Source organism: Centruroides vittatus, unplaced genomic scaffold, assembly GCF_030686945.1.
Source record: "Centruroides vittatus isolate TY-2023 unplaced genomic scaffold, ASM3068694v2 scaffold_450, whole genome shotgun sequence".
NCBI classification, from domain to species: Eukaryota; Metazoa; Arthropoda; class Arachnida; order Scorpiones; family Buthidae; genus Centruroides; species Centruroides vittatus.
The window spans coordinates 71,811-96,013 of NW_027122709.1; the positions used below are offsets into that span (position 1 = coordinate 71,811).

The 24,203-nt window shown below is 32.6% G+C and overlaps 1 protein-coding gene across 4 annotated transcripts in view; it reads left to right on the forward strand.

Annotated features, from left to right (window-relative positions):
• LOC136989209 (uncharacterized) overlaps positions 1-24,203 on the forward strand; it is a 118,476-nt gene that overhangs the window by 53,402 nt on the left and 40,871 nt on the right. For all 4 annotated transcript variants that reach the window (XM_067287298.1, XM_067287299.1, XM_067287300.1 and 1 more), the window contains 2 exons: positions 8,801-9,053; positions 9,130-9,336. In XM_067287298.1, the coding sequence (XP_067143399.1) occupies positions 8,801-9,053; positions 9,130-9,336 (460 nt within the window). The remainder of the gene's footprint in view (positions 1-8,800; positions 9,054-9,129; positions 9,337-24,203) is intronic.

Genomic DNA, 24,203 nt, shown 5'->3' on the forward strand with positions numbered 1-24,203 from the left:
TTCATGATATTGAGCTGTTTCTCAAGGATCTGTTCACAGCATGATTACAAAATTGTATACAGTTTATGGTGGTTTTGAGTACATTGCCAAGGTGCTTCCTTGTGTTTCAAACAGAATGCTGGTAATATACTGTATTGGTAAAAGGATATCGACTGTTATAATGACATTGTGTTGTGTTTGGCATGGAGCAATAATGTATTTTTATCTCAATAGTCTGCCTTCACATAGAATATAAGAGAAAATTAAGATCATGGACCCATCAAGGGATAGAGTGTCAAGGAAAATCGACTTAATGAGATTACATTATTTGGAAAACCTTATATACTGTGCTTGGGACCTGTATAAAGCTTCAAGTTAATGCGATTTGATGTATTGAGGTTTTACTGTATTACAAGTGAACATTTCAATTGGATATTTCAAAATGCAAATCAGTTTATGATCTAGACTAGCTTATAATTGTTCAAAATTATGTATAATTGTCCTGTTTTCCTGACTTACGTTTTAGTCAAAAGCATTAGTTTGATGTTGTATTAAACACTATGTTACCGGAATTAAAGGTTTAGTTATGGTGTTTATTGGTATTGGTAATTAAACTAGAAAATATCGTTATGACTTATGTTTTGCATGCATTCTCTTTCTCACAGTGCCAGTCATTGCAGCACCTGCAGAATGCTCATGTTTGAAACTTAAACTAATCAAGAATTACTTGCAAAGTATGATATGCAAACATAGATTATCTGCATTGGATGTTTTGTCAATAAAACATAAAATTGGCAATGGCATTAGATACATTTGAAATTGTGAAACAGTTTGCATTTTCAAAAGTTAGAAAAAATTTTTTTAAGCTATTATTATCATTAACTCCTTCGCTTTTTTTTCCGGCTGGAATGCAACTCAGAAAATTTCTAATTAATTGACTTTTTATATTAAATAATTATTTCCACTCAAACGCGAATCTGACAGTCAAAAATATTGCTGGGAAATAATTGCCGCGAAATAAATACCCCCAAAAAAATTTTTTTACAGAAAAACTATATTAAAAAATTTAAAATAATTTAAAAAGAATGCTTTTATTTGAAAAATATAGCTGCACCAATTGTTATTCTTTCATTTAACGTGGCGTGAAATTTCACGCGTGCAGTCTACATTGTTTACAAACCGGTCGACCTTGAGAACAGCTGGTGTCAGCTTTTCCGGACTGTTCTCGTGTATACCTCAGGGTAATATTAGTTTAAAGCAGGAGGAAAGCTAACTTATCACATCTATTCAAATATAACACAAAATTTTCAATTTTTATGCTATTGAAGTATGGCGGGACCGAAAAAAAGGTATGGGAAAAAATTCTACTGAATAAAAAACAGAAAAAAACCTGCTGATGTCATAGAAAACATCCAATGGTGTTTTTAAAAAATTCTACCGAAGTCAAATCGGCCAAATAGACGTTTAGAACAATTTAATTAATTTGATAAAAAAAATGCCCATAAAAACAATAGCACAATTAATTATCTAATTAATAAATCATCATAAAAAATTTTTGCAGCAAAAATAATTCATGAAATTTTTATACGTGTTAGATAATGCTGTATATATGCTGATCCATACATTTTTGGAAAAGTTATAAGTTTGGCCTTTTTTTGAGGCCCCTTAAGGCCCTTGCCTGAGTTATCTTGGGCTAGGAACAGCGCATCCTCACGTGCCGCCCAAGATATCTCGGGCAAAGAACAAAGGGAGTTAAAGTCAATATCTAATCATTCAAAGGGAGCCATAGCTTTAATGAGATGGTTTGAAGACTTAAGATAGTTTGGTTTTATTTCTGCACAGACAGGACAAGATGCTGTTAATTTCTTTATGTTTTATAATGAGAAGGGCAGGTTTCTACTATGCACCCAATGATAGAAATGGGTTATTCCTGGATGACAAAGAGAGTTATGGAGAGTAGAGAAACCATCCAATTTGTGACTGCACAACAAATTGTAGAGAGAGTATCAGCCACAGTGTTCTGACTACCTGGGTGATATACAATATTTGTAGCATGACGGTTCTAATCTTCACCTTAAAATCTTGTCATTCTTGATTTTACTATTAGATTTAGAATGAAGCATAAAAACTATAAAATGTTGGTCAGTAATTATTGTAAAATGATGGGCAATTAAGAAATGCCTCTTTTTTAATGCTTCAACTATAGAATATGCTTCCTTCACTATGCTAAAATGACTTTTCTTACTTTCATTTAGGGATTGAGAGAGGAAAGCTACTGGCCTACCTTTCTGAAACAAGGTAGCACTGATAACCAAATTAGAAGCATTAGTTTCAACAACAAAGGGCACATTGTCAATGACAGGAGCCAAGGTAGAATGAGATATTTCAGCTTTCAGATCCGAAAAAGTCTTTGCAGCCTCAGCTGACAATGTAAACAATTTCCTATGGGCTAGTGGCTGGATTTTCTCGCTAAACCACCTTATCCACTGAGAATAGTGGGCCACCATTTCTACAGTTTGACAAAGAGAAGTCATATCTATAGCCGGGAATAATTCTAGAAGAGGCTTTAGGCATTCTGGATCTGGTTGTATTGTTCCACCTTCAATTAGATAACCAAGCATACAAGTAGACTTAGAATAGAAGGAGCATTTTGCTTTATTGAGGGTTAAGTTATACTTATGGACTATGTGAATAGAACAAACAAGATTATGGTCACGTTCTTGAGATTTTCTGCAGAGAGTAACATTATCCAAATAAGCAAAAGTATCAGCTAAGTTTTCTTTAGCAATTAACTGCAAGTTGTTACATTGGAAACCCAGCAGCATTTATTGTGAGACCAAAACTAATCACCTTGAACTACCACAATTTATTACAAGCTTCAAAAGCAGTATAATGTCTGTCGTCTTTGGGATGGGGATTTGGTGGTAGGTCAATGCAAATCTATAGTGCTGAAAATTTTATAAGAAGCTATTTTCTGGATCAGATTGTCAATCCTAGGAAGAGGGAATGCATCCAATTTAGTTTTTTAATAAATTTAAAAAATAAATTTATTAATAGTGAGAGAATAGTCTATAATTAACTGTTTTTTTGATCCAGATACAATTACCACCTGGGCTTTCTGTAAGGAGCTACTTTCTTTGATTATTCCTTCAGCCACCAATTTCTTAACTTTTGCATCATTAAACTCCTGTTAGGTTTTGAGAAATGCTGAGATTTAGTAGCAATCGGTCTTACGTCTTTAGACAGGTGTTTGAAAAGATGGGCAGGTGGTACCTTAGCAAATGCTGCCGAACAGATTGATAATGATTTATGAGAACCACCAAATTTGAAAGAAACATTGGTGTGTAAACAAATCATGTCCTAAAATTATGTCACTACAGATACCAGACAAAGCCAACAACGAAACCTTCGAGTAAGTATGGCCGTTTAAACCAGGGTTGTCCAACCTTTTTTCCTAATGGGTCAAATTAGAAATTTAGATATATTTGGCAGGCCACAAAGGTACTTTATATAAATATATGCTTTTAAAAGTTCAAAATGTGAATATCAATTTTTAATAACAAATATATATAATTACAAAAAATACTGTGTTATTGACAGTTCAAAAAAAGAAGTTATTCTCACACGAAATAAAAATAAAGTCAATGCGATTTTTGACATTGCCTTCCTTTTAAAATATCGTCAATGTCTACTTTTATGGTACTAATCTTAATTCTAAGAATGTTAGTGGAATGGGAATCACTCAACCTATTTCTTTTGGCAGTTTTGATGTTTTTTTGTGCACAGAAAGAATTTTTCACAACAGTATTTACTACACCACATGCATAACAGTTTTCTAGATAAATTAACAATTCCATCAAATTCCTTGAAAGAATGAACTTTATAAGAAGGGAATATTCTCTATGATAAGTTTTAAAAGATTCCCTGCTTTGAAGTTCAATGAATTCTGCTGGTATACGGCCAGTGCTTCCACATAATTAACTGAAAATGGATCACTAAACGATTAATTCGGTTTCGATTTTTCTGAAGTCATAAAATCTGGTTGTTAAATCTTTTAATGAAATTTTTCGTAATTTAGTAGATTTTTTTAAAGTTTACAGGAAATTTTTCTTTTCTTTTTAATAAACTATATGAAAATTCACAATTTTACACGAAATTTTATCATGACAAATAAGGCAAATAATATTATTGCATATTTCAATTATGAAATATTTTTCTGGCTAAAAGATATTGAATTTTCTCTTTTCTTCTGTTATTTTTTTTTTAAACTAACAAAATTCACACCGAAATGCTAATTCCAGCAGTAAATAAACAAGAAACTTTAATGTTCCAATGTTTTCGGCCGTCTTTTATTTTTCTTTTCTTAGTATTAGATGCCATGACCAAATGCCGAGTTATTAAAAATATAAATTTAAAGTTGATGAAATAATTATGAATATAATTTGAGGTTGAAAATACAGCAGAGCATCGATTATCCGACTTAATTGGGGACTGGGGTTGGTCGGATAATCGAAAAGTATGAAAAAATACATTATTAGTATAGTGTATTAGGCCTGGTTTAAATACTAGCCTCCCTTTCATGGTCGAGCCAGTGCTGCCAGCTAAAACATGCAAAAATTTAACAAAAATAATATTAAAGTAGCAAGACATAACCAAATATTGTAGCGCCACATCACTAACGGACATCTGAATTTGCCGACTAGAACCCGGTCGGTTAACCGATAAGTCGGTTAATTTGGGGTCGGATAATCGATGCTCTACTGTATTTAAATTATTACGTTAGCAAAAGAAATATATAGATAGAACCATGTCTGTATTATATACCTGTAATTAGAAAGAATGCCAAAGTGGAAGGGGCTAATTTATTCTTTATAGAAATAAAGAATAAATTAGCCCCTTCCACTTTGGCATTAGGCCTAGCCTCGAGTCACTAAAAATGGCTGACACTCTTTTCAAAAGAGGGATTATGGGTCTTTTTTATCCCCCCGATGAAAGGTACCCATTTTTTATAAATAAAAACATCACTTTATTACAAAAATCTTTGAAACTGAAACAAAATGGCAGACCATGCCACCAACTTTTTTGATTGGTCAGTTACAAATTATATCATCAATTACGTCATTATGACATCAAAGTGTATCCAGTGAAATGAGAATAATTTTTGACATACTTTATCAAAATAAATGAAAATGTATTTAAAAAATTTAGGGTGCAGTAGGCCATTTAAAAATATTAAGTGGGCCACACTGTGGGTTGTGGGTTGGACATCCCTGGTTTAAACCAACATATAAACAACCCTCTTACCTTAATTTAAACTTATCTCTTCTACTAGTACTTTATCAATTAACAGAACTTATTATACTGGACTATTAAAGGTAAGAGTGTTAGAATATGGTTTAGAAGTATATCTACTAGAGCTCTAGACAAAGGGCTAAGTGATTGTTGCCAGAGTCACAGCCGCCATAGTTGGTTACTCTCCCTCTTTTTACATATTTTAGAAAAATGTCCTCTTTTTCCATATTTGTTACATATTTTGTTTTGAGCAGAACATCTATTGTGAATGTGAGGCTGCCAAGGGGAGAAAAAGAAATTTAAAAAAAATAATAATAAAGATTATGAGAGATATTTTGTTATCGTCTATTGCTGTCTAGACTGTTGAGCAGTAACAGTCAACGACATGTGAGAGCGGTTGAGTCAGAGATCGGTGCATCATTTACAAACAACAAAACCTGTTTATTAGACATTTAACTTACAATAAAAGTACTGTTGTCGTGAAGGGTTGAAGTCCTTGTAGTTTTCGGCATGTAATGTTCAAAAGAAGAAGAGGAAAGTTTGGTGATGAGGGTGGTTTCTTATCACTGACCAAGTTGTTGCATTCTAAGGCCAGTTCTTGAACAGGAAACAATGTCAGGTGAATACAGATCAGAATTTCCAAAGTTTCTCTCTATGAAGGTCTATAACCTTCAGAGGATAGATCGGCAAAGGACAGGAATGGAACCTTGCAGGATCTTCTCTGACAATTAACTAAAATGGAACCTTGCAGGAAACACCCCAGTAAGGGACATGGCCTTGTGAGACAGCCTGGCAAAGAATGGAATGTCCTTGTGGCTTGGGCTTATATATCTTGTGGTCTTGCAAATCATTACTTTATTGGTTATTAATCTTCTTTCTCAGTCCCTGATTGGTCTTTCTCTGTTGCCAGGTGAAATTGGACCAGGTTTATTCCCGAGAAAGACGATTGTTTATTAATACAATTCAACATCGTCTTTTGTTCAGTGTTTAACGAACCTTGTACCCTAACTAACATTTCCTTTTTTTGTTCATCTTGTCTTATAAAAAATTTAAGTTACTAATTTTTCTCCTTTTTTACCACATGGTTTTAATATTAAAATAATTTTAATTTTCCCCTTTTCCTTTATAATTTAGTTTTCTTAATTTTAATTAATTTCAAAGATCAAGATTCTTTTTGTTTGGATACATGATTAAAAAGGTGTTTTTCATCCCAGCCCAGGGCCTCACATGAAAGTGATTCATATAACCCCAAAAAGGGCACTTCAGTTGCAGCCAATGTCTGCAGGGATGAAGAAGTATCTCTGTGATTGTTTAGATCATTTTTTTTTTTAATGGAAATCCTAATAGCATTTACCGTACTGGTATTGGATACAAAGGTTTCCAAATGGATACAAGCAGATTTTAAAGTGTAGACATGTAACAAGGCTTCTTTGAGTGTTAGAGTATGACTTTCTAAAAGACATTGTTGAGTCTGAACCCAGCGAATAAAAGCAACATGTACCTATTCACTTTTATACTCTTCAGCAGAGACAGAAGTGAAGTTACAGTCCTTGCTTAATGCCCTGAGATTCTGATAACATTGGCCAATAGACTCACTAGGTTGTTGGTGACAATTAATGAGGCAATGGCAAGCAAAAATTTCATTTACAGACTTCACATATAGAGCAAAGTCTTAATGGCATCTTCAAATCCAGAGCACACTGATATATAGGAGTAGACTAGGGCAGTGGCCTCCAAAGTGGGGTATGTGTACCCCAAGATACAAAAAGTGATACTTGGGGTATGCCATGTTTCCCTTCCAAAATACTGTATGTGTCCTGTCTAATCTTACAGTCATCTTCCCAAAGAAGTAGGCTCACGATCACTTGTGGTCATACATGGAAAAAATTCAAATTGCAGTTAGCTGGAAATTTAGCAGGAATTATGTATTTATAGTAGAAATTTAGCAAATTTTTCTGAAATGTAAAAAATGTGAGTAATTTATTCTATAAACATAGATTTAATATGCACATTTTTCTAATTTGAAAAGTTGTATTGCAGATGAGTGAGATTCATTTAGACTCAACATTCCTTCCAATTCCTTGTCTGAATATGTATTCAAGAACCCAAAAAATGATAGATTTCATATATTATATTATATTATAGGGGGTACAACTTATAATTATTTTTGCCTTAGCGGGGGTACACAATCAAAAACGTTTGGAGATCACTGCACTAGGGGACCAACAAAATTAACAAGAAGGTTAAATTTCCTCATGTCTATTTCTGTCAATGATACAAAATTCTTGAAAGTTTGGTACCAATGAGACTATTGTTGAGGAGTGCTGCTAATGTTTGGGTCATTATTAAAGTGTTCAGGTTTGAGTAAACCATCTTTCCTAAATAAATTTTAGACACGAATAAATTGTCATATATAGAGAGACATTACCTTAACAAAAGGCATTATTTGTGTCTAAAAATACACTACAAGAATATGGTGACTGCCAGTTCAAACATCGTGATTAACAACTAAACATGGCAGGGTATGGTGTTGCCACATTACCACAGTAATGCAAAAATTGTTAATAAATATGACAGTTGTATTGGTCTCTCACAAACTCTTTTTGTCTGTCAAGAGCTAAAGTTTATTTTTGGGGATGCATGTTCCATCCTTTGTATGAAGAACTTTTATCAGAATTTCAAACCGTAGCCAAAGGGAAGGTGTTTCACTACTGACACAAAGATTAGCACAAAGTTTATGTAAATGTGCAGGACTAACTTTATTCCGATAATGATACCAAACACACTTCAAAACTCATTACATCATAACTTCAAAAGTATTAAAAATCTTTGAAAATTAATTTTAATTCGACATGTTAGAACACATGTGGAATGAACTTGGCTATCTCATAGGCAAATAACAGTTACTTAAACAAAACTAATTTAATGGCTGCACTATAAGAAAAGACCATTGTTAATCATATCAATTCTATTCCACACAAATGTGCTATAGTTTTTGAAGGGTTTTGTCACAAAGTTTTAATGATAATAAATGTCTGTTTTTTAGGAATAATAAATTTTAGATTGTTTTAGTTTATTTCTTGCATTTTGTCTCCTTACTGTTGTTGTTTTGCGCAAGTTAATATTTCTGTCTGGATTAGTTTTGTTGTCATAAAATTACAGTAAGTTTTTATTCATTTTTAAAGTAAAATTATTTTATTAATTCATTTTTGAGTTATTTTTGTTAGTTTTACTTGTTTTTAAATTGGTCTATAATGAAAATTGGACCTTTTTCTTTTTATTAAAAAATAAAAAGAAAAAGGTTCAAGTCAAGTCGAGTTTCCTAAAAAGAACATGGTATGATAAGTCCTAAATTAATAGCTATATAAAGGAAAAAGAAAAAAGTTTATTTTTGCACTGTTAATTTGTTTATAATTTTTATTTTGTTATTTTAATCATGAAATATAGTTCCTATTTTGAATGATATTTATTAACATTATTAAAAAAATTACAATTAATTATAATTTAATAAACACTTTTTTTTTTCTAGTTTAAAGTTCATAAAATTGTCTTGCAACTTGGTAATCCGGAAATAGATTGGACACAATCACCAACTCCTTTACAAGATTTACCAGAAGATGTTTTATATGCTACTCTGTATTATATTTATTGTGAATGTTTGCCAGATAATCTGCAAGAAGAAACGGCAATGAATTGCTTGCATTTATTAGCTCACATACCCGGTTTTCGAAAATTTGAAGAATTATGTGAACTGTTTTTAAAAAATTCCGCTCTCAAACAACGTAATAATTTATATTCTTGTATTTATATAAAAAGAAATGTTTACGAGATGAAATATCATCATAATTTATTTTGCAGAAATAACCAGTTTAGTAACAGAAATGCATATGTGTGCCAATCACATAATTGATTGTTTCAGTGGTGAAGTCAATGTTCATGATGGACCGTCCACAGTTTCTGTTAATAGCCCAATGACAAATGGCATTATTGAATCAGACAATCTTGCATATAATCCTGCTAGACTTTGTTATGTTATTAAACAAGCATTAAGAGAGGGTGCTGTTGGTAAGTTTCAATATACTGTAAATGTTTTAATTTAATATGAAATCAGATCATTATTTTCATATTATGAAACTTTTAGAAATTTATACATGTATAAATTTTTGCTTTTTTACGTATCTTACTCTGTAACTTTCTCTTTATCTTTGAAATTTATGATTAAAGAATGCTGAAAATAACTCACGATGATACAATATGGAATAGAATAGGAATAAACATAAGTATTTTAATAGTTACTAAATTAAAACATTAGTAACTCAAAGTGATTATAATCATATTATTTGTCAGAATTCACCACAGTTAGACTCTACGATATTTTTATCATTCATATACTCTCCCAAGAGATTTTTAGCTTTTAATCATAGCCAGAATTGCTTATTACTTAACTTCAAAAGAAATAAACAATTTTTTCCTTAAAAACATTTCATTTCTTCTCTCTGGTGTCTATATCCTGGTCTATTATTGCTAATGACATATACATTAACCTAATTTAATTATTAATGCCAAACAAACTTCCAGATTATTAATCAGGCTATAAAGACTAATTTAATGATTAGATGTAAAGCAGTTTAGCTATAGCTAAGCTAATATCTAGTGATAAATTTTATAATTAGTTGATGGTTCACTATTTATAATGCTTTGAAAAACTGTAGTTTCATTAATACTAATAATTTCACAACGATACCTATAAATGCAGTATACTTTTAATTATACTTTATTGTTTTTGGTCATTTTTAATGACCATCTTCAACAGAAAAAAATACATTCTAAATATAGAACAAAGCCATCAGTGTAGAACTTATTAACATGATTTGAAAATTTTTAACTTTCAGAATTATAAGTTTTTTAGTTTTTCCATTTTCCATTCTAAACAGGGCAATTTTGACCTTTTACTTCAACCTTGCCTTCCTTTTTGTCCATTTTCAGATCCCTTTTAACCTTAGACTGGAAATTCAGTAGACTATAGAAGTATTGTTTCCAATGCTTTCTAATCTCTCTCTCATCAGTTAGCATTGTCTGGTTTCATCTTTTATGCAGTTGTGGGGATCTGTCCAAGATTCCTACTCTTCTTTTCTTTTATTTTGACCAGCTTGTATACCACCTTCTCACCCTCTCTTGTCTCTAATTTCTCATAAAGTTCATCTAAGACTTTATATTTGGCCTTACTAACTGCTCTCTTAGTTTTTGTTTTGGCTTCTTTACACTTCCTATAGTTATCCATTTCTGTTTTCTGCCATTTCTTTAACAAAATCTTCTTTTCCTTAATAATTGTCTGCACTTCCTCATTCCACCACCAAGATTTTTTCCCAACATATTCTTTGCTTCCAGTTTCACCAACCACTTCTCACCATCACAATACTCTCAGTCATTTTCTTCCACACAGTATTACATTTAGTTCTAAATCCCAACAGTCCAACTGGAACAGCCTCTTCCTAAATGCTCTTTCCTTTTTGCCCTTCAATTTCTACCATCTTATCTGTGGAGAACCAACCTGTTCTCTGGCTTCCTCTTGTATTTTAATCTTCAAATCCATCACAAGCATTCTATGTTGAGTGCTAAGGCTCTCTCCTGGTATCACTTTCTAATCTTTACACATCTTCAGAATCTCCCTTCTGATTAAAGTATAGTTAATATGTGACATTCTCCCACTATTCTTGTAAATAATCAGATGCACCATTCTCTTTACATAAAAGGTATTTACTATGGCCAGTCAAAGACCATTACCATGTAGAGAGTTTGGATTCCTTCCTTGTTCTTAGCTCCAAAGCTCTGTCCACTACGCATCTTCTCATAACCATTTCTTTCTCTTCCAACAAGCCCATTGATGTTTCTGCCCATTATTGCCTTCTCACATTCTGGTATTCCCTGTAATAGGTCATCTAGGCAATTTCAGAACTTTTCCTCTTTTAATCCTGCTTGAGAGGCATATACACTGAGAAAATTCCAAGCTGTCTTTCCAAGGATCACTTTGATCATCATAATTCTGTCATTTATTCGTTTTACTTCTACTAAGTTACTTTCTCCTTCAGCTCTTTACAGGCCACAATCCCAACTCTGTTCCTGCTGTTTCTTGAGAATACCACACCATGTAGTCACAACCAATTTCTCTAGCCTTCTCTTCTTTCCATTTTGTCTCTTGTAAGCAGGCCACACTTTCATTTTCTTTATAACATCTGCCATCTCTGCTTTTTCCTGTTAGTGTTTCTATGTTCTATGACATTACCCTTAAACTGTGGATTAGTTTCTTTGGACACACCTGTCCAGTCTTGTGTGGTAGCCCCTGCTCATTTTTTTTTACAACAGGGTATTGCTGCAACTAATTTTATATAAAATAGATATAGGATTTTATATAAAATATAAGCTTCTTTTTTGTTTTTATTGATATGTGCTTTTTTATATAGAATATGTGCATTTTACTTTTAGATTTATAAGTAAATTAATGACAGATTTAGTTTACAGGGTGGCAACTCAAAAATTCAAATATAATGCACTGTTGCTAATCCAAACTCTGCTTAATCCAAAGCAATTTTTGCATTTTTCTATTAAATGTTAAAGCCAAACACAAAAAGAAATTATATGAAATAGGATCCAAAAGTTTGGGGACTCGACATATAGCTTCATGCCTTGAATAATTTAAAACACTGATGCACAACCACTTTAAAGCTAATCCTCTTAAGCAACAATACACGTTTTCCAGCATTCATACAGCTTCTGGAAGCATCGCTGTAAGTCGTCATTTGCTATCATCTGTAATGCCTCTTGTGATGCTGCTTTTATCTCCTTTGATGATTCAAAATGACATCATAAATGACCAGAGATCATTTTGAGTAATCAAGTAAGGTAAAAACAACATTGCAAAAAGTGTTATGAGTGGTTGCAAAAGATGACTTACAGTAGCGTTCTGCAACCTTTTCTCACTCATGGCATATCTAGGTACTTCCCAGAATTCCATGGCATACTACAAATAAAAATAAAAAATACAAGTTACAAAGTACAGTACTGTATAAACCAAGAAAATACTGATTTACTGTTTTTACTTTTGATAATATAAAAATATTTGAAATCAGTTTATAATTGATATTCTTATTTCTTATTTTGATTTTATTTCTTACGACCTGGAAACCACTCTGGATGAAGTATCATGCAGTCCTAGTATGAAAAGTAAGTGGTCAGGGTCTCGACACTATGATTGTACGCACACATGACAGAGACAGCGTCTGCTTTTTGCTTCACAAAAATTGAGACGGTGACTATGACATGCAACTTGCCAAATTTACACATGCACATTTTCTGTGAAATATGATTCTTACTGTTTAAAGACAAATTTGTGAGTAAACATGTAATAATATTCCATTCAATATGACTTTAAAGGTGTAAAAGTTTGAAGCTTGTCAGAATTCCTTTGCCATAAATGTCAGTCAATAAACATATAACAAGTATATTGTGGGTTCACTGAGAGGTGGATGGAGTCGTACCTCCTTTTTTTCGGCTAACAGGTCGGTGAGATCTGTCTACGGTCAAGATGGCGGTTTGGGTTTGTTATGCGTTACGTGAGTGGAGGAAGAGGATGGGTCCGACGATAGAGCGACGGCGATATTCGAATAATTGACATTGATTGAATAGACAAAAACAATTTATTAACAGACTAGAATTTACATCTACTATCATGAGTGACATACATCACTTCACCTATTTCTAGGGTACCTGAAGAGAGAGTTCACAAGAATTCCTCGTACGAAATTCGAAAGAGTATTCTCGGCTCGGTCTTCGTCTCCGGTGTCGGCTTCCTTCGGGACGGACACTGCGTAATGGGACTTGATAAGAATAGACGGACACTGTGTAACTGGCCTCGTGCCCTCTCTGTTCCCCCTTTTATCTTCTTGGTCACGTTACTCTTCTTTACCAACCACCACATTTTGGATGTAGTTCCTTGTGATTCATTCCTGACACAGTGGGAAGCATACAATGAAACATTTTTATTGCTAGATTTTTGTTCCGGCGGGTTTGAATTTTCACAATATCATTGTTCATTGTGAATCAACATGTTTTTATCATACTCACACGCCCACCAGAAACTTTGTACTTTTTCAAGTGGTTTACAATGCCTCCAAGAGGAGGCTCTTGGAGGCATTGTACCACAGCACACCTAACATCGTCTCATGGCTCACTGGTATGCCACAACACACTAGCTGTGGATCTTTAACTCACAGCAATGCTTCTAGAAGGTATGAACACTGGAAAAAGTGTGTTGTTGCCCATGGGGATTAGTTTGAAGGTGGTTGTATTTCAGTGTTTTAAACTATTCAAGGCAAGTAACTATATGTCAAGTCCCCAAAATTTGGATCCTACTACATAGATTATTTTCTAAAAATATGAGAAATTTGTAAAATTCATCTGCACTACATTTTATAACAATTATCTGCATAAATTTGATATAAAAATTTTTAAAAAATCTATATATTTGTTTATAGTTTTTCTGATTTGTTTTTACATAATACAGGGTGGGCCAGCGAAAAACGAAACAGGCAGAAGTGTTCGTGTTCGTCTCAAGCAAAGCGCTCGGACAGGTCGATTTTACTCTCGAGGGGACATCTTTTGCAATAAAGTTTTTGCGATTCTGAATATTAACTAAACAAACATTTTTTTTCGAAATAAATGTTTGTTTAGTTAATACAAAATAAATGAGTTTTTAAAATTTTTGTTGTCTTTTGTATTCAGAATCGCAAAAACTTTATTGCAAAAGATGTCCCCTCGAGCAAAAGATCGACCTGTCCGAGCGCTTTTGCTTGGACGAACACGAACACTCTGCCGTTTCGTTTTCGCTTTGGCCCACCTGTATATATGTAGGTCCATTTTTTGCAACTTCTGAGCAAACACTTTTAGAGCAATAAAACAGAGAGACAAATCAGTTACAAATAACAATTATAACAGTTCAAAAACTGGCTAACAGTTTTTCCGAGTGGCTTTTCCTGTTTAAAGGTTTTCAGTTGTTTTAACTTTTAGAATTTACATTACACTGTTATAAATAATTGTTTAAACTACACTACATAAAACCATAATACCATAAGAACTTCTCTTTTTGTTTTTAATTAGATATTTTTTCATTGTTTTTAAGGGGAACTTTTAATTTTGATAGCCAAGTAGCATACAATGAAAGGTTGGTCATCAAGAATTGTATTCTGGAACATTGAAACTGAAACTTCTTTTTCAACAGAGTGTATCATTCAATCAAACAAATATTCAAGTTAGAACACTTGGCTTGCTGCTACTCTTTCTTTGAATTTGGAAACATCATATATGCACATATGTGATGTTCCCTTGTTCAGAAAAAAAATATATATATATATCTGAGCAATTAGTCTGGCTCATTCAGAAAAATAGAGTACTTATTTAAAGCAATGATGATAAAAGAATAAATCAAAAATATTTAAATTCAATTGGGTCAAAATAATTTAACTACTAAACATAAATACTACAAAGAAAACTATTGATACATATTTAATTAGCATTTTTCACAGGATGCTCACCCTCTGGTGTTTAAAAACAAAACTATTCTATCTGGGTTGTTTGATTAATTCTTGTGTATTATCAGCAGTAAAGATGAATAGCAATAGAAAAAGCAAAGCTTTCTGTTGCATTCCAAATTGCAATTTCAAAGCCTGAGCCTGATATAAGTTTTCGTATATTCCCACATGAAAAACAGATGATTATTCGGAAATCGGTCAGTTTTATTTACCGGTATGAGCTTCTCTGAATTCTGAGAGAGTGGATTAGACTGTTATGAATGGGCGGTTTTCCCAGTCCAGCTTTACATAAACAAGTTATGCTGTCAATTAATTTTAAAAGATATTTTCTTTAACACGTTGACTGCCATCTACGAGATGACTCGTAGTTACCGTTTCTGCCTAGGACGCCACCTACGAGTTATATCGTAGTTTGTTTCCTTGCCATATTTGTGCAGCTACGATGTAATTCGTAGTATATCAGTGTAAATATGAATAGATAGCTTCAGGGGCAAGAACAAAAAATCAAGTTTGGCTTACATGAACAGAACATTTATTAATAAATGAACAGAAAATATAATCATAAAAAGTTTATTCAAAATCGAAAGCAAAACAATATTTTTATTGTTTGTGATAATTTATAAAACAGAAACATAAATTTAAATGAACAGAAAATATCATAAAAAGTTTATTCAAAATCAAAAGCAAAACGATATTTTTATTGTTTGTGATAATTTTTAAAACAATCTTCTACGCAAAGGGCTGGCTTCTCTGGACAGATTGGACAGAAATAACGCGTTTCTCGGCGTTTTTTAGCTTTGGTACAAATTCGACATGGCTTTGTCGGATGTTGTTTTTTCTGAGTAGGTGGGATACTCTGTAAATAGTGAAGCTCTTGCAATTTAATTTTTTTTGAAACTGGTTGAATCTCTTCTCCAATCAACGCTTTGACGAATGCTTCTCTAAACTTTATAAGTTTTATTTTAGAAGAAGTTGCTTTTTGAAAGAGTTTGTGCGCATTATGTATATATATCTCTATAATATGTAATGCAACCTTTTTGGGCCATCTAATAGTCTTTCTTAGAGCTGTGTAGTACGATAGCATTTGATCTGATCGGTCAATGCCAGACATTCCATGATTATAATCTCGAATTATATTCGGTTTCATCGAACATTTTCCATTGCGATTGAACACCTCTACCATTTCAACAACGTGCATGTTTGAAATGGTAAGGACTTCTCGTTTGTCTTTCCATTTACATACAGTAACAGGACCATTTCGCTGCCAAATAAACTCCCCCTTTTTCAGTTTTCGATTTATTACATCTCTGGGATTCCCCTTTCTGTTATTTCGCAGAGTTCCACACACATAAGTTTTTCGTGTAGTCAGTAATTTCGTAAGAGCAACAGAATTATAAAAATTATCCATGTATACGGTATATCCCTTATCAAGATAGTCTTCAAGTAAGTGTAAGACAACATCAGTAGTGTGGCCTAAATTACTGTCAATTCCTTCAGATTTTCCGCTGTAAATTGATATTTTCATAACAATACCATCGGATTCACATAGTTCATACAGTTTGACACCGTATTTGTGTTTTTTATTTTTTATGTACTGGCGAAAATGCAATCTTCCACGCCACAACATCATTGATTCATCGATACACATATTTTTATCAGGCACATAGTTTTGGTGCATAATATTATTGAAATGGTTTAGTATAGGTCTTACCTTATATAATCTGTCAGAAGATGGTATTGAGCTATCAACTAAATGAAAATAACGCAGTAACAATTGGAATTTATTTCGACTCATATGTGATCGCCAAAACATTATATTATACAATTCGTTTGTGCTCCAGTAATGTTCTATTGAAGGAAAAGAACAAGGACCCATTTGTAATACAAGTCCAATAAAAACTTTCATTTCTGCAGTGCTGACGTCTTTCCACTGTGATACCCTTTTAGATTTTTTTATTTCTTTATGTTTTGCAATTTCTTGTGCAGCATACAAATTCGTTTGTTCGACCAGTAATGCAAGAAATTCTTCCGAAAAAAATAGGTCTACCAGCATTTGCACTGTAAGGTTTGTCGTATCCAATTTCAAACCAACATTTTCTTGGAAAATAAATAGTTCAGGATTTTGTTGAGTTTCTGTCCACAAATTATCGTTTGGATTTGATGTGGTTGCTTGAGACGCATCGTCATTGCCTTCAGGTTCAAGAATAGTCTCATCTTCAGGTTCGGAGACGACGTCATAATCACTGTCCTCACTTGAATCCTCAGATGGTACATAATCGCTACTGTCGTTACCATCCTCACCAAAAATTTTGTCAGATTCTGAATCACTTAGATTAGTGTAGTAATCAAGTTGTTTTTTAGTCAGTGGTCTTTTCTTATCCATATTGGGATATTTATAATTTGATTATAAAAATAAATAAAAAATAACACTCTCAAAAAAGACGTAAATGTGATGTGCTCGCCTCTATATCCGATTTATTACTAATGAATTTAGACGCACATCTACGATTGGCTGTAGTGAAGTGACAAGACAAATCGTGTCTGTGCACGAATTAACTCGTAGTTTGGCTTTAGTGAAGAGCTTTCTGTTACATAAGCCAACTACGAGATAATTCGTAATACCTTTATTTTAAGAAAAACATATTCTATATGCTTTTTGATCATTTCTATGTACTCTGATTAGAGTTTTTAATAATATAATATAATTAAATTCAGATGGCGTTTTACAACAGAATCCTGAAAAGTCACGTGGCAGTCAACGTGTTAAGTTTAAAATACCAGTAATTTTGTGTGGGACACAGGGTCAGATTTAAGCATTTTGAGGCCCTAAGCTGAACTTTGTAAGTCCCCTTACCAACTCCTTTGCAATTTTAGAAGTCAATCATAAAAAGAAAAGAATTAAATCAGACTGTCTCTCTGATTCAATACAGTTATTGGAAGAAAAAGATGTGAGGTTTCACTAGTCTTCTGTTTTATAACTGAATTTAATTAAATTTTTATACCCATTCCATTAAAAATCTTTTCTAAAATTAGTTTTATCAATTTTTTTTTAAAAAAAGACCTTATGTTAATTCTTACAAGGAGACCCTACGGCTTTGGGGAAACGGATTTTGATGGTTTTCGGTGTGGAGGTAGTACACCGTGTGAGTGTACTACCTGTAAAATACTAAAGTGCAATACTCAAATGCAATCGAGAAAAATGAACTCAAAGTTTTTTTAGCACTTTATGTATAAGTTATGCGTACTATCGCTCGAGCGCAATGTGGCGTGAGTGGTAACGCTCCTGACTCGTGCGCAATGTGCGTGTCTCGGGTTCAATTCTCTTGTGTATAATTTTTTTTTATTCATAAATTCTTATAATGTATTTATTTTTTATTATTTATTTATTTTAATTTAATTTCTACTGTTCCAAGCCTAATATTTTTACTTCGAAAACCCACCTTTTTCAAGTTGAGAGAGAACTATTAACACTTATGCCGGGTTTGAACATGGGTCTAGAGTCTTTTTCACTCACTCTTTAACTCTTTGTTGACCAATTTCCACGACCCCTTGTTTACTTTTAGTTTGTAAAACGACCGAGGGCGATACTGGTCAGTCAGGAATATTATTTTAAAAAATTCACCAAAAATCAAATCATCATTATATTCGTATGAAAGAAAATCGCGTACATTTATTAATATCTTTAGTTTTAAATACGACATTTTTCAATATATTTTATTAGAGAAATTAATAAGAAAATATATATATATATCTCAACTGACATTTAAACTTGATATTTTGTAACTTTTTGTCAAAATTAACATTGTCTAGTTATTTTTAGCACTACGCTAGAAAGTGATAGAATATTGTTATGTACAGCTCTATATAACAGTTCATTTCTGAATTTCGACACGAATAGACGTATTTGTGCAGTGAAATTTATTTTGAAAAGTTATTTTATAATTACAAAAATGTCATCAAGAGAAGCAAGTTCTTCACTTTGTGACGAAAAAACTGTAGATGATCACTCTTTATACAGTGATGTATCGAAGCAGCGGCTAAAAGATGGAGTAGTGTATTATGAGAGTTTACTTTTTGAAAATAATTTAATTGCAACAACATCTTCTGATACACTATCTGAAGATGCTATGCTGATAGGCACAGAATTATACAATAATACATTGGATGTGTTGAATGAAAAAACATTTATAATTGATAACGAATTGATTTCTGCTCAAGAAGAGTGTATAGAAGGAAATTTCGAAGCAGTTAAAGATGACTCATCTGATGACTATGTACCTGATGAAAAAAAATATAGAATGAAGGAATATATTTCACTGGAATATAAAATCAAAGTTTTAAAAGTAGCAAAAGCTCACCCTACGTGGAAACTACAAACTTTACAAAAAAACGGATGTAGTCATTTGAAAAAAATGGATCATTTAAAATTATGGGAAAAAGATATTGAACGTGGTGGAACTATTTTTGATAAATATCATTTGATTGATTCTTGGACGTATGACCGCTTTGTCGAAGCGAGACAAAATTATAAACAAGTGACCACAAGAAATTTACAGCAATGGGCTTTAGCTGCTGCTAGTCAGTTTCCTGATTTGCAATTTAAAGCGTCAAACCAGTGGGTGGATAAATTCAAACGAAGACACCACATTTGTCAAAGAAAAATTACCAAATTTGTATCACAAAAAGAAGCATGTACCATGGAAGAAATCCTGGCCTCTGCAGAAACGTTTCGTATTCAAACAAAACGATTGATATCAAACTTTGATAGTGACTTCATCATCAATACAGATCAAACAGGTAAATAAAAATTTTAACTATAAATCAAGTACTTTATATTCCATTATTACGTTTAATCAAAGTAAAACATAAGACATCATAATTTTGTTACATTTTCAGGATGTCAATACCAATCAAATTTTAATAGAACATTAACAGAAAAAGGAAGTAAAACAGTGTTTGTAAGAACACAAGACATGAACAAGGTTTCACACACATATACAGCACAATACGGTATAACATTATCCGGAAAATTATTACCATATGTTTATATTTGTTTACAGGTAATTTTGGGCCAAGAATAAAGAGAAACGTGGAAGAATATATAAAAAACTATACAAATGTTACCGTCACATCATCAAAATCAGGAAAACTGACCACTGATCTCTATACTAATTTTCTGACGAAATGTTTGATGCCATATGTTCAGAAAAATAAATTTCTTTTACTCATTGACTCATGGACAGGACAAACAAAAGCAGAATTGTATGATGAAGTATTCCAAGATGATGAAAAAATGCCTACATGCACAATTAAAATTATACCACCAAAATGTACTCCGTTAGTCCAACCATGTGATGTCTATTTTTATAGACAAATAAAAAATTTCATTAAACGATTACAAAATAACGCTGAACTACTGGACAAAAATTATGAAATTCATTCTCGAGAGGATTGCCTGAAAATACATTCGATTATCCATCATCAATTATCAGCACCAATATTTTGCGACATGGTAAAATATGCTTGGTATGCCAGTGGACTCTGTGATATAAGAAAGTTTTTTACAAATGTAAATGAAGCGTGTTTCTCATCAGACCGTTTACAAATACCTTGCAATTGTAAAAAAGCAGCATTTATTTCTTGTTCTTGGTGTAGACGGAATTTTTGTTTTGATTGTTTTTACCATAAATATCATTCAGGATTATGTACTGTACCTGACAATGATATGTAATTATATAATATTGTTTCAATAAATTAAAATTATCAAGTTTAAATGTCAGTTGAGATATATATATATATTTTCTTATTAATTTCTCTAATAAAATATATTGAAAAATATCGTATTTAAAACTAAAGATATTAATAAATGTGCGCGATTTTCTTTCATACGAATATAATGATGATTTGATTTTTGGTGAATTTTTTAAAATAATATTCCTGACTGACCAGTATCGCCCTCGGTCGTTTTACAAACTAAAAGTAAACAAGGGGTCGTGGAAATTGGTCAACAAAGAGTTAAAAAGTGAGTGAAAAAGACTCTAGACCCATGTTCAAACCCGGCATAAGTGTTAATAGTTTTCTCTCAACTTGAAAAAGGTGGGTTTTCGAAGTAAAAATATTAGGCTTGGAACAGTAGAAATTAAATTAAAATAAATAAATAATAAAAAAAAAATACATTATAAGAATTTATGAATAAAAAAAAAATTATACACAAGAGAATTGAACCCGAGAACGCAAGCGCACGAGTCAGGAGCGTTACCACTCACGCCACATTGCGCACGAGTCAGGAGCGTTACCACTCACGCCACATTGCACTCGAGCGATAGTACGCATAACTTATACATAAAGTGCTAAAAAAACTTTGAGTTCATTTTTCTCGATTGCATTTGAGTATTGCACTTTAGTATTTTACAGGTAGTACACTCACACGGTGTACTACCTCCACACCGAAAACCATCAAAATCCGTTTCCCCAAAGCCGTAGGGTCTCCTTGTTAGATAAAAATTAATGAAACACTACACAAAATAAAAAGTAAAGTATATTTTGTTGGTTTGTAAAAAAATGTTTATTACAAAATTCGACTTCAAGTTTTTTTTTTTTTTTTTTTGTAGAAATGTTTGAGGCTCCTTGAAAGTCGAAGCCCTAAGCAACAATTTACATAGCTTTTTGCTTGTAAATCCAGCCCTAATAGGACAATGTCAAAGCTGATGTTTTTAACACAAAGGGCACAAATATGTATAGAACGATCTCGCTCATTTGTTTCGATACCACATAATGACATGTCCCGCTAGCAATAATTGTTCTCCTATAAAATTTCTCGATAAACAGCTATAAGCAGCATGTATCATTATATTGGACAGTAATATATGATTAATTTTACATTATTAGTTACAAGTGACCCAGATAAAGTAGCTATTTTGTAAAAATGCAGCGCTCTCTATAGTTTATGAAAAACGCGAATAAATTAAATTGTTGCATTTTGTATTTAAAATAAATGAACTTATAACAAAATACAAAACATTTTAAAAAATTAATAAATATAAAATATATTTTTCTTCATTTAAATGAAAAAACTAAATTAAATTTAAAATGTCGGAGTTGGAGTTGACACATTTTTCCTGACTCTGACTCCTCTGGCCAGAAATTCCTCCTGACTCTGACTCCATAGTTCTGCTCATACCATCATGTCATTAAGGCAATCTGAAACTTTCATGACATTCTGATGAATACTTTTTGCTGTAGCCAGCTGGGAAATGTCAAGTTTAATTTGGGACACCCTTTACTTTAGCCTCAGAATTAAGGAGCATACAAATAATGGAAGAAAAGAATCAAAGACTACTGCTTTAGGTCAAGTAGCTTTTATTAAACTTCAATCCATTTTATAGTTAGAATTTTGATTAGACAACAAATATAACAGATTCTTTGTTATTTTTTCTTTTAACAGACTAGAGTAAACAGTATAGTTATTGACCATTTTGAAATTAAACCTCTTTAATAAGAATTCAATAAAAGCTGTTGTGGAAATATTACATGGTGATATTAATACAAGTTTCTGCTGTAAGTAGGTAGCTCACAGGTATGACATCAGTCTTGCGACACTCTGTAACACACCTGAAACTATACATACATGCTCTACTACTATAATTTGTCTGTATCCTACTTTGGTAATGCGCTCAATCTCTTGTATATTGTACAATCTGCCTGGTTATGCTATGCGGAATCGGGCCTGTACTTTGTACTTAATAAAGATATGAATGAATGTCAGTAAATAGCAAAAAATTCTGCAGATTTTTCTGTCATTGTATGTGGTCAATAACTATTCAATTTTGCATTTTTGTAAAACAAGGTGCATTTTGGATTAAACAATTCACAGTTGTAATTTCTAGATGTTGGCTGTAGAAATGTGAGGTTCCAGACTGAGTCTGAACCCATTATTAGATTTTATAAAAATGTTGAAAGCTAGAACTAAAGAAATTGTTATGAAAATAAATGCAATGAGAAAGTAAACAAGCCAGTCCCAAGTGTGACTCCAACGTATGTTAAGCAATAGATCAGTGTCGAGCCAGAAAGTTCAAACTTTGACACTGATGCTTGTATATGAAAGATTGAAGTTGAACTGAATTAGGAAAAGGAGGAGGTTTGACAAATAGAAAACTTTGCATTTGATTGTTAAGATTCTAAAATGTCAAGAGAAAGGAAATAACAGGCTAAGATATGAGCACAGGTTTCTTAGTTCCATCAATATCTCCTGGCCAGAGTTGAGGGATGGTGTCAGGTTGACCGTCTAAGACAGACCTTTCTTATGACCCAAACCAATCTTATTTCCACCTGGAAACAGGAGAAGAGACCAATCAGGAAATGACAAAAGGAGTCAGAACCAATCAGAGAAGGACATTTGGGGACAAAATCCTATAAAACTCCCTGATTTCAAGGTCAAACAGCAGTTTTCTTATGATTTGTGCCGCCAGCTCAAACTTGTGTCAACTTTTTTTCAAGCAACATCGATATTGCCCAAGTTCTTCCTGTCACTTCATCATCTCTATCCAGTATATTCAGTGTTTTGTTCACTCATCCACTGAACACCACCTTGCCACTGCCTCAGGGTTGCCGTTGGACTAACGTCTAGGACACTCCATCACCACTTGTTCCTCAAACTTTTTTCTTTCTAGCGACCGTCATTTGCAGAAGGAACTTCATATATAAATTATATGTAAGTCAAATTAATTTTGAATAAACAGGATTTTTGTAAAGGTGCCTAGCATCAATGTCTTTGCTACCATGACCCATATACAAATTACAGCATTGTTCATCTTGACATGAGATTAAGGACTCCCCCTCTCAGTTGGCAAACTTGCAGAAAGGTAATAAAAAATAAATTAATCATTAAGTATAATTTAATCTGTTGTGTCATAGAATTTTTAAAATAAAAATTTCTTCTGCAAGTGCCATTAACAGTAATGTTTGCTCCTGTTTATCAGACTACTATTATAATTATGTAAAAAATATTCATTCGGAAAACTTGTTATCTATCGACATCATTTTACTATACGATTTTAGTATAAATAAAAATCTCACACAAAATGATAATTTCTATAATAGATAACCAAAATTATCGTTTCTGATCAGGGCTGTGGAGTCGGAGTCATCAAAAATCCCCCCCAGCTCTGACTCCTTTTTACTTTTTCAACTTGATATGTATATAAAAAACAAAAAAGTATTTGAATCGTGTCACATGTGACCCTCCGAGTTTTTTGCAAATCTTTACATTTGGAGGTCTGTTGAACCCAAAAAATGTCTGCAACATCTGGCTCATCTGCTAGTTTTTTTTTTTTTTTATAAAACTCATCT